At 42.6% G+C, this 12525-nt stretch overlaps 1 protein-coding gene across 10 annotated transcripts in view; it reads right to left on the bottom strand.

Annotated features, from left to right (window-relative positions):
- The window catches only part of LOC113078004 (membrane-associated guanylate kinase, WW and PDZ domain-containing protein 1-like), a 70817-nt gene that overhangs the window by 34615 nt on the left and 23677 nt on the right, over positions 1 to 12525 (bottom strand). For 5 of the 10 annotated variants that reach the window (XM_026250280.1, XM_026250276.1, XM_026250274.1 and 2 more), the window contains exons 4-11: positions 10875 to 11082; positions 4917 to 4999; positions 3803 to 3868; positions 3497 to 3554; positions 3291 to 3394; positions 1983 to 2102; positions 1704 to 1889; positions 556 to 1149 (exon numbers count right to left, since the gene is read on the bottom strand). In XM_026250280.1, coding sequence (XP_026106065.1) covers positions 556 to 1149; positions 1704 to 1889; positions 1983 to 2102; positions 3291 to 3394; positions 3497 to 3554; positions 3803 to 3868; positions 4917 to 4999; positions 10875 to 11082 — 1419 coding nt within the window. The remainder of the gene's footprint in view (positions 1 to 555; positions 1150 to 1703; positions 1890 to 1982; positions 2103 to 3290; positions 3395 to 3496; positions 3555 to 3802; positions 3869 to 4916; positions 5000 to 10874; positions 11083 to 12525) is intronic. The other 5 variants (XM_026250281.1, XM_026250278.1, XM_026250277.1 and 2 more) reach the window with 4 other exon arrangements.

Raw genomic sequence — 12525 nt, 5'->3', positions numbered from 1 at the left:
ACAAAAACAAAAACAATTCCAGAGAAATCCACAGCAGAACTGATATGTGTTTCATTCATTACTGAATGATTCATTTGCTTTGAACAAATCTTTTGAATAAATGATTCATTCAGTCATTTGTCACCAGCTAGTCTACAGCCGACTGTTTTAGAGCCATATTATCAATCAGTATCCGGTGTTCTTTTATGCCAAAAATCATTAGGATATTAAGTTAAGGTCATGTTCCATGAAGATATTTAGTAAATATATCCAAAACCTCATGTTTGATTAGTAATATGCATTGCTTAGAACTTCTTTTGAACAACTTTAAAGAAGATTTTCTCAATATTTAGATGTTTTTGCTCCCTCAGATTCCAGATTTTCTAACAGATGTATCTCAGACAAATATTGTCCTGTCCTGTAATCAGCTTTCAGATGATGTAGACATCTAAATAAAAATAGAAACTGTCCCTTCTGACTGGTTTTGTGCTCCAGGTCACGTGTAGTATATCTATCAGTTCTCAGTGCTAACTGCAGCGGAGCAGCCGGACGCCGGTCACTACAGCAGGTTCTCACCTCTTTGCACCAGCAGTGTAACTTCACTGCCTCGAGGACATTTGTTGAGGAGGTCGACGATCTGGTTGTGGCTCATGCCCTGCACGCTCCTCTTGTTGACCTCCAGCAGGATGTCGGCCTCCTTCAGCCCTCGGCATCGTGGGTAATCCACGATCTGCTTCACCTTCTGTCCTCCGCCAGCCAGACTGTCTGCGATGGTGAAGCCCAAGCCCTTGTCTCCCTTCTCGATGTGGACCGTGATCAGCTCGGGCTGCGTGGCGATGGAGGACGCCAGTGTGACCACGTCGCTGGTGTACGGCGGCCCCATCAGAGCGCTGTCTGAGACGGGTTCAGGAGCCCCGCAGACACCGGGTCCCAGGGCGGCCACGGCCTCGAAGCCCTCCTGACTGTTCACTATGATGGGCTCTTTGTCCAGGATGGCCACTGAGGTCACCAGGCTGGTGTTGGGGTCGTCGGGGTCAAAGGGCAGAGGGTAGCCGCGGCACAGCTCCAGCTGGACCATGGAGCCGATGGGGATGGACTGAAAGATCTTCACCACCTGAGCGTGAGTGTAGCCCAGCACGATCGTGTCGTTCACGCTGACGATGACATCGCCTGGACACACACACACACACACACCGCTCTACTCAGCATCTTTACTGTTAGAAGATATATTCTCAGGATGGCAGTGGTGAATGGTTAAATTACAAAAGAGTTTATAGATGTCTTAGAAACACTGATCGATGGAGTCCATGATTCAGGACTGATTTCAGGAAGTTATTCTGTTTCACAGTCTAGTCGTTCCTCTGAATGAGTTCCCTTTAGTGATTAACAGATTAGCAAACTGTTTGTAAATGCTTTGTTTTGGAGGTGAGAGGCTGATATACTCAACAAACGAAGTCCTTTGCTCGTCAGGTATCATTCAGAAGAAAGGAACGATTAGCTAAAATCCTTCCCTTCATGGGAAGCACAAACTGCATGTCTAACAGCATCACTAAAAAAAAACTCTGCTCACACTTAACATAAAAGAGATGCCATGCAACAAAACTCTAATCTGATTTGGATGATTAATATGTGAGAGGGGCGGGGCCTCGTGCCGTGTGGGCGGGGCTAAAGCAGCACGTGCTGTGCCTGATTAGGGCACAAACTGAGAAGGAGGAAGTGTGAACCTGTCTCCATCTTTCCGTCCACAGCGGCCGGTCCGTCCAGCACCAGACTCTTGATCTGCAGGAACTCGTCCGGTTCGTCTCCGCCGACCACAGTGAAGCCGAAGCCTCGCCGGCTCTTCAGCAGCTTGGTGCTTATGAAGGTCCCCTTGAGTTCGGCTGGATTACGAGTGAAGAACGGCTTCCCTCCTGCACACACACACACACACACACACACACAGAGTTACTCAGTACTCAGTGGTGTCATCATGAACACTGATTGAGTGAGTGTGTAAGTCTCACGTCTGGGGCCCGGGGCCTGAGGGGCCGACGCACTGCTCTGAGGATCTCTGTATGTCTCCAGGTGACTGGGCACATAAGAGCCGATCGCTGCCCCAGCGGACGAGTGCTCCTCTATCCATTCTGACCCCAACCACCACCACACACACACACACACACACACACACACACACACAACATCATTCAGAAGCACTGCATCCATGTCTGATAGCAATGTTCATTTCTTACTCTTTAAATCACACACACATTTTACATACAATGACATTTTTCAAATGATGAGATGGGCTTTTTTTCTTTTCTTTAAAGTTTTTTGTTAAGTTGATATTTTCATTCAGCAAGGACACATTAAATTGACCAAACATTACAGTAAATACATTAATAATCAGAATATTAGAATGATTTCTTAAGCATCATTCAGCTTTAAATTCAAGTACATTTTTAATGAATTATGTTCACATAGAAAACAGTGATTTTAAATGGTAAAATCTCTGAATATTATACTTTTTTATGTAATATCAAATAAATGTGAGCATAAGAATCAGAATTCAAAAGAAAAAACCGATGTCTATGAAAGGATTTCGTGGTTGAGTGTCTTGTCGGTTTATCTGAAGCTTGCGTTGTTCTGATTGTTCACTTCAGTCTCTCTAACCATCAGTGAGTTTATAATGTCAGCCAGCAGTCGTTAGTGTCTGTCCACTTCTCCCACTAACACTAAGCTCAGTCTACTTATCCTCTAATCAGAGTTACCTACAGCTACAGAACGTCTGAAGTCAAGCAGAAATAAACAAGGAAACTCATTTGACCTACACATTTGAGAAACGTGACCCTGGAGCACAAAACCAGTCATAAGGGTAATGTTTTTGAGATGTCTACATCATCTGAAGCTGAATGAATCATCTCTCCAGTGATGTTTGGTTTGTTCGGAGGACAATATTTGTCTGAGATAAAACTATTAGAAAATCTGGAATCTAAGGGAGCAAAAAATTCTAAATATTGAGAAAATCATTTTTAAACTTGTTCAAATGAAGTTCTTAGCAATGCATATGATATATTTATGATAGGAAATCTTCATGGAACATGATCTTTATTTAATATCCTAATGATTTTTGTCATAAAATTGTGACTCACACAGTGTATTGTTGTCTATTGCTCCAAATATCCGTCTGTGCTCCTGATGACTGCTTGTGTGCTGCAGGACACTGATGTGAACTCATGTGTAGGAGGGCGTCAGAACCCAGTGCTCACTGTGCTATAGAAGCACACACTACAGCATCACACGGGTAACAGTGTTTATCAGCATGTGGTCCGCACCTCTGATGTAGCGTCCGTCCTCCGGCGACTGCTGAGCGTCCAGCTGCTTCTGCCGCCGCGCCTCCAGAACCGGGTTCTCGTACTGCGTCTTACGGTTCACGTGACTGAGACACAGAGACACAGCACTCAGCATCTGACTCTGATCTCTACACTAAACCATGTGATTCCTACAGCACCAGAGCTGAACTCACACACACAACACTTACTCCACATAATAGACTCCGTACACCGGGTCGTCGATCTTCTCCCAGCCAGGAGGCAGCTCTGAGCACAAACACAGACAAGTCAAGAGCCACGTGCTTCCAGAGTTTAGCAAGAATGAGAAAGATATTCAGCACTGGCACACTTTTTTGGTACTGTTTTTATTTTTTTTATTTTTTGGAGAAGCAGCTTTTAGCAGCATTATATTCACTCTCACTCTCTCTCACAGAATATCTCTGAGTACTAAACACACACACACACACACACTGCATGCAGAGAGAATCATGCTAACGATATTTTAATAATCAAACCTGGCGCAGGCGAGGGGAGAGACGTACCGAGATCATGGTCCAGCTCTTCTGTGTGTACACCCTCTTCTCCAAGACAAGAACACACACACACACACACACACACACACACACACACACACACATGTCAATATTTGATGATCAATGACAATAAAAGTGCAGAGCGCTTCACTATTTGGATTAATATAATTCATTACCTTCAAAATCTTGAAATCTTTACATTTATGTCCATACATCTTAAACTAGATTTAGCTTTGCTGTTTTTCTATGAGAATGTGGAGCAGGGGGTTATGGGTAATAAATGAGTGCACAGGTGCACACTTCTTGTAGAATGTACTCAGATCAAACACAGTACAGACCTCACACTTCTTACATCAGATCATCCTCACTAAACACATCACACATCTCCTAATACATGTATATTTATACAGCTCTTACCGAAGAACTGCCTATTTTTAATTCAAGTCCATTTTATAACACTTCTCAATGAAGACAAGTGACTGTTTAAGGCTTGTTTAGAAATCAGATCTTGAGGTTTTGTAGTGCGCTGCTGATGAAGGACTCCCTCTGCTGGTCACAGTCTGCAGGGACTCGCTCATCATCAGGTGGAGCAGGTCCTCTGTGACCCTTAGGGTTAGGGTTAGGGTTAGGGTTAGGGCTCGCTCTGATCTGATCGTACACTGTAACAGTATCTGAAGGACAAGCTTCTCCAGCTGTTTGTGAATTACTGGACTAAGATTAAGTGCAGGCATTTTGTAATGATTAATTTCTAACCAGTAAAATAATTAATTTATAGAATTTTAAGGCATTTATTCATTTCCATTCAGGTCTTGAACTCCTACTGTTAAAATTTCCTAAAATATCCAGGTTTTCCAAGACTCTGGGAATCTCCAGTGAAAAACACTTTTTTGGGGGTTAAGCTTATTTTGATGGTCATCTTGAGGCCCTCTTGAGAGCCACTGCCTGACAAGTGTGTGTGAATTTAAATGTGTCTCCCATTTAGTGCACATACACTGAGTAACATGGTTTGATAAGCATGAGATGATACTGGACAGAGCGGTCCAGATGAAAACACCGCAGAGGTGTATGATTACGGATGATAGATGCATCATCTTACCATCGTCTTCACAGTCCTCCAGAGGCTTCGGCTGTTTGTCCTGACATCGAGGGTCCATCCACGAGGTGGTTTTTGTGTTGTGGCTGTGAACAACAGCATTAGTATGAGAGTAATGAAACCATCAGTCAGAGATTTCTAAAGCGTGAGCTGAGATCGTGTCAAACACATGATTGGTGACAGTACACCAGCAGGTCTAAAGGCCAGGACACAGCAAGCCGACGTTAAAGAGCTAGCGGCGACAAAAGCTGACAGTGCTATCTCCTCGCGTCGACTACAGCCATCCGCAAACTAACACAAGTGTTCTGCACCTACATGAGAGGAATTAGCTGTCTGTATCAGCAGCTATCAGTAGTAAATATCTGCCATTTAAAATGAGAAACTGAAACAAGGATAAATGAGATAAATGCAGATATATGAAACAAAATCAAAGCATAGCTTGTTCACCATTTTGAATAGGAGTTATGTTGATATCTTCATAATTTTAAGTGGCTCATGTTGTTATGAAAATATTCATATATTGGAATGCTTGGGAAAGATCACGCAACATTAGAAAAGCCTTCATTTACTTGTTTTCAACACTTTCACTTTAATTCTCAAGTAAGTAAAACATGCATGTTAAATTCACACGGCACTTTTAAGCTATTTAAAAGTGAGGAAAGTGAGAAAAAGGGGGAACATTCAAACAAACTAAAAATGAACAATTGCTGTACGCCGAATTGGCGCTATTTGAAAGTGAAAGTAAAATGCACACTCCGCTTTTACAAGCTATTAAGAAGCGAAGAAAAGCGAGGTGCCCCCACGGTGATACTGGTATTATCAGTGTTGTCACACGTAGATTAACCAGTGTGAAAATGTCTCACAGTCACACAGCCTCTACACAGCGTCTAAACAGCGTCTACACAGCGTCTACACAGCCTCTACATATTGCTACACAGCCTCTACACAGCGTTTACACAGTGTCTACAGAGCCTCTACACAGCCTCTACACAGCGTCTATACATCCTCTACACAGCCTCTATATATTGCTACACAGCGTCTACACAGCGTCTAAATATTGCTACACAGCCTCTACACAGCGTCTACATATTGCTACACATCCTCTACACAGCGTCTACACAGCCTCTACACATCCTCTACACATCCTCTACACAGCGTCTACATATTGCTACACAGCCTCTACACAGCGTCTATACATCCTCTACACAGCCTCTACATATTGCTACACAGTGTCTACACAGCCTCTACACAGCGTCTACATATTGCTACACAGCCTCTACACAGCGTCTACACAGCATCTACACAGCCTCTACACAGCGTCTACATATTGCTACACAGCCTCTACACAACCTCTACACATCGTCTATACACCCTCTACACAGCCTCTACACAGCCTCTACATATTGCTACACAGCGTCTATACATCCTCTACACAGCCTCTACATATTGCTACACAGCCTCTACACAGCCTCTACACAGCATCTACACAGCATCTACACAGCATCTACACAGCCTCTACACAGCCTCTACACAGAGTCTACACAGCGTCTACATATTGCTACACAGCCTCTACACAGCGTCTACAAAGCATCTTCACAGCCTCTACACAGCCTCTACACAGCGTCTACACAGCGTCTACACAGCGTCTACACAGTCTCTACACAGCCTTTACACAGCCTCTACAAAGAGTCTGCACAGTGTCTACACAGCCTCTACACAGCGTCTACTCAGCGTCTACACAGCCTCTACAAAGAGTCTGCACAGTGTCTACACAGCCTCTACACAGCATCTACACAGCCTCTACACAGCCTCTACAAAGAGTCTGCACAGTGTCTACACAGCCTCTACACAGCGTCTACACAGCCTCTAAACAGTGTCTATACATCCTCTACACAGCCTCTACACAGAGTCTGCACAGTGTCTACACAGCCTCTACACAGCGTCTACACAGCTTCTACACAGCCTCTACACAGGGTCTACACAGTGTCTACACAGCCTCTACAAAGAGTCTGCACAGTGTCTACACAGTCTCTACATAGCATCTACACAGCCTCTACACACCCTTTACACAGCCTCTACAAAGAGTCTGCACAGTGTCTACACAGCCTCTAAACAGCGTCTACACAGCCTCTACACAGCCTCTAAACAGCCTCTACACAGCCTTTACAAAGAGTCTGCACAGTGTCTACACAGCCTCTACACAGCGTCTACATATTGCTACACAGCCTCTACACAGCATCTATACATCCTCTACACAGCCTCTACACAGCGTCTACATATCTACACAGCATCTACACAGCATCTACACAGCCTCTACACAGCCTCTACATATTGCTACACAGCCTCTACACAGCCTCTACACAGCGTCTACACAGCATCTTCACAGCCTCTACACAGCCTCTACACAGCGTCCACACAGCCTTTACACAGCCTCTACAAAGAGTCTGCACAGTGTCTACACAGCCTCTACACAGCGTCTACACAGCCTCTACACAGCGTCTACACAGCGTCTACACAGCCTCTACACAGCGTCTACACAGCGTCTACACAGCATCTTCACAGCCTCTACACAGCCTCTACACAGCGTCTACACAGCGTCTACACAGCCTCTACACAGCCTCTACACAGCGTCCACACAGCCTCTACACAGCCTTTACACAGCCTCTACAAAGAGTCTGCACAGTGTCTACACAGCCTCTACACAGCGTCTACACAGCCTCTACACAGCGTCTACACAGCCTCTACACAGCCTCTACACAGCGTCTACACAGCATCTTCACAGCCTCTACACAGCGTCTACACAGCCTCTACACAGCCTCTACACAGCGTCTACACAGCCTCTACACAGCCTCTACACAGCGTCCACACAGCCTCTACACAGCCTTTACACAGCCTCTACAAAGAGTCTGCACAGTGTCTACACAGCCTCTACACAGCGTCTACACAGCCTCTACACAGCGTCTACACAGCCTCTACACAGCCTCTACACTGCGTCCACACAGCCTCTACACAGCCTCTACACAGCGTCTACACAGCATCTACACAGCGTCTACACAGCCTCTACACAGCCTCTACACAGCCTCTACAAAGAGTCTGCACAGTGTCTACACAGCCTCTACACAGCGTCTACACAGCCTCTAAACAGTGTCTATACATCCTCTACACAGCCTCTACACAGCCTCTACACAGCGTCTACACAGCCTCTACACAGCGTCTACACAGCGTCTACACAGCGTCTACACAGCGTCTACACAGCGTCTACACAGCATCTTCACAGCCTCTACACAGCATCTACACAGCGTCTACACAGCCTCTACACAGCCTCTACACAGCGTCCACACAGCCTCTACACAGCCTTTACACAGCCTCTACAAAGAGTCTGCACAGTGTCTACACAGCCTCTACACAGCGTCTACACAGCGTCTACACAGCGTCTACACAGCGTCTACACAGCATCTTCACAGCGTCTACACAGCCTCTACACAGCCTCTACACAGCCTCTACACAGCGTCTACACAGCATCTACACAGCGTCTACACAGCCTCTACACAGCCTCTACACAGCCTCTACAAAGAGTCTGCACAGTGTCTACACAGCCTCTACACAGCGTCTACACAGCCTCTAAACAGTGTCTATACATCCTCTACACAGCCTCTACACAGCATCTACACAGCGTCTACACAGCGTCTACATATTGCTACACAGCCTCTACAGAGCTTCTACAAAGCGTCTACACAGCTGTGTAGAAATGTGGGGGCGTGTTTAAACGAGGTGTTTTAGGAGGGTGTGGTCTTAACTTTGATAAAGATTATCTCTTTGGGTTTGAGACTTTAGGGATCTTATATTTGCATGAACAGCTTGTAACACTCCAAAGAGAAAGAGAAACTTGAAATTGCATCATATGACCACTTTAACCAATAAGAAATGGATTGCAGCTTGTACGACTTATTGTTTTTATAGTTTATTTGAGGCCGTTTTTGGCATTATTTTAATGGGAAATGTCGAGAGTGTATTGTAATACGAGAGTGTGTCAGCACGAATCTCTTGTCTTGCAGCGGGGTTATTCTCTCGTATAGTGATCATGGCCCTGCGCTCCCTCAGATATCATGTGTGCGCCCTCAAACTTTGTTCTGTGTACACGCGAATAAGTGCTTATTGTAAACAGGTATTTAATAAAAAAATTTATGAAGTGATGCGAAAAATACATTTTGAGTAGAAGTATGGAGTATCCAATGGAGTATTACTCTAGAAAATCTAACACCCAGAATTATTAATTACTACGTAATGAGAGTTAAATATTTTCAAATATACAGTATAAATACAAATATAAATATTACAGTATACTTCACTTTTTACTACAAATATAATATATTGTTATATGACCCAGCAACTATAGAATTACCACAACAAATTAATTCAAATACTTTACTATAGTATGGTTCAGAAACAAGTATTTTACTTAAATTTTAAATTTGTTTTTTATTTAATTGTCTTTTTTTATTTCCTATAATTTCAGTTTAGTTTTAGTTAGTTCCATTAATGGTTTTGTTCCTTTTGGTTCAGTTTTTATTTTGTGAACCCATTTCTATTTAGTTTTTATATATTTTAGTTTTAGTAATTATAGTTTACCAGAATTGATGGAACATTTCCAGCGTAGACCAAAGTAAGACATTTAATTTTAGCAGTTGAATAATTTTTAGCATGTTTGAAAGTTGAATGTTTGCACAGTTTAACTCTTGTACAAACTTCTTAATAATAATAAAACAAATATTCTTTACAACTGAACAAAAATATGCTACTTATATGTATAAAATGTATCCATTCATATTCATGATGATGTAATCTTGTTAAACATGACAAGTTTCCAAACAACAAGGCTAATCAACGGACCGATGCAGTGCGACACCCGCTGAGTCTCAAACAGCTTGAATGACCATTTCCAAAATAACTCAGACTGGATTCGTCTGAAAGGAGAAAGTCATATACACCTAGAATGACTTCAAGGCGAGTAATTTGTGGCCTGTTTTGGGTGAAGTAACCCTTTAATTTGTTTGATCTTTGGCACAGGTGCACAGTAGTATGTCCCGTCTCTCCAGCTATGAACATACACAAAAAACAAACAATCAAAAATGCTTTGCAACCTCATACTAATCAAAACTAAATGCGATGTGGTGATTTAAAGATGTTTGCACACAGTTGTCCCAGCGTGCACGTGCTTCAGATGAGCAACACAATCAATTTCAGTTCAAAAACCAAACAGGACATTGGGCAAGCTGTGAATTCACCACGCGGCTGCTGTTTTCTCTCGTTTTGGATGTGTTTTGTCCAGTCAAAGCGGTGCTCGTGACACGGATCTTGCCATAGTAATCCTAAATGACTATTCACTAAAGTCAGCTCATCTAAAAATTTAAATGATGTGTCTGTTAACTCACTCTCACGTTGTTCTCGCACATCAAGCATGTTTTTAAAGGTACGTGCGCTGTAGGGTGTGCATTATTATTTCATATTTTATAGTTATTTACCATTTAATTTTCCACGTCTTGTTTTTTTTTTTTTTTTTAAAGTAAAAAGGCCTTCTCTGTAAATAGATGCTCACGTGCATGAAGCGCCATCTACAGGTATTTCCAACAACTACAGGTCAGATTTTCTGGCACAGAATGAGAGCTTATTAAATCACAAACATGATTATTTAATTTCGCTAATTATTATTTCATATTAGTTAGTTTTTAGGTACTCTTGTTCGTTTAGTTTAGTTTTTCATTTATTTTGAAATTTACATTCAATTTATTTCAGTTTACAAAAATTATTTCTCCGTTTTATATTTACAAAAATAATCTTGCTGTGTCCCAGGCTTCATGTGCTGATCTTGGCAGTGTGAAAGGGGCTTCTCTGTGTGTCTGTGCGTGCGTGCGTGCGTGTGTGTGTGTGAGTGTGTGGTCTGGTCTGAGTGAAAGGTCTTACTCGATGAAGTAGATCTCTCCGCTCTCGGTGTAGGCCATCTCCCAGTTATCCGGCAGCGCTCCGAGCGGGTCCTGGTCTGGGGGAAGGCCCGGTGGCGAGGTGGCCATGTTGTTCAGCATGTAGCTGGGGGCATTGTCTCGCACCTCGGGCCGTCTGGAGTCTCCTGTGCACAGCAGGGGAGAGGGGAAGAGACTACAAGCTAAGAACTCTGGGTAAAACACAGGAGGAGTGGGAGGAAACACAAGAGAAGAGTCACAAACACATGCACAACCCTGCAGTGAGTAGAGCTGGGTCTCCAGAACAGCTTCCAAATCACCAAGAACCCTTCTTTCAGTTAAATCATGGGTTATTTAGGGAACAGATTTAATGAAACATGGACAGTTGCCACAAATTAATAAATCGTAGGAAGTTGTATGATAGCATTTCTGTCCTGTGTCCCGCAGCAAAGCACACGATATGAAACTATTATCTGATGAAATGACTCAGTTACTACAGTTCTATTGCTTTCCATGTTGAAGAACCTTGTGTTGTTTCTATTTTAATGTACTGTTAAAAGCTTAATTAGTAGACTATGAATGAATGATGATGTATTATATACACACACACACACACACACACACGTGTTCTGATCATGAGCCACACGCAGCACAACATTACACCAGTTAACACAATCCACAGCTTTAATCGATCAATCTCTTATCCACAATTAACTGATCATCGATTAATCGCTGACTTCCCTAAAAAGAAAACTATGCAATTAAAAACATTCCATTTTATTTTCTATTTTCTATGTTATTTATGCTGCTGCTAACTGATTTATTTGTGCCTATTTTATTGACTATTTACTTGTCTTTCATAATATAATGTTCCACATTTAAATTAGTCTAGTGGTTTTTGCTACATTATGTTTTTGTTAAAACCATTGGCAAACGCTCCTAAGTGTAAAACTGCTTCTGCTGCTAATGTTATTAAGCTGAAACAGAACGCTTTGTAAAATCACTGAATAAATATGTTTATTTATTCTGTCTTTTTATTCAGATTTTTTAAATCTTATTAGAATCGAATTGTTAAGAATCGATAAGCAGAACTGGAATCAATAAAATTCAAATGATACCCAACCCTAGCTTTGAGCCTGTTTAGTCAAAACATACTGGCACACACACATTTTAGGAAAAACAGTACAATTCCATTAATTAGATTTAGTCACTGAAATGTAGTTAATGAAATGTAAAATGATTCCTATAAGGTATTTTGAACAACTTCTATTGATTCTTTTGGTTGTGAATTAAATGTAAACTGATTCTTTAATTAGACTGAACTAACTAACGGTTCAGTGCTGGAGTTCAGTAAGCTGATAATCATCTGATCCGATGTGTTTTGTTGTTGGCAGTGCATTCAGCCGTGTTCATCCCAGCTCTGAGACGAGAGCACAGCAGAATGCTAATACACAGCTAGCAGTGTTCAGTCACTACAGAGGAGACCCTCACCAAATAAAGCCTTCAGTCTGCAGAGCTTCACTGAAGCAGCTTTTCTAACTGTCAGACAAGATTCTCTCTTCAAGAACTCTAGCAGTAATGCTCTCTCAAACACACACACACACAAATCGTTCACGCACACACATACTCCAGCCGGAAGACTTCCACACAGAGAC

The sequence above is a fragment of the Carassius auratus genome, unplaced genomic scaffold, assembly GCF_003368295.1.
Source record: "Carassius auratus strain Wakin unplaced genomic scaffold, ASM336829v1 scaf_tig00023751, whole genome shotgun sequence".
Taxonomy (NCBI): Eukaryota; Metazoa; Chordata; class Actinopteri; order Cypriniformes; family Cyprinidae; genus Carassius; species Carassius auratus.
The sequence above is the reverse complement of the archived record's forward strand: the minus strand, read 5'-3'. Positions and strand labels throughout refer to the sequence as shown.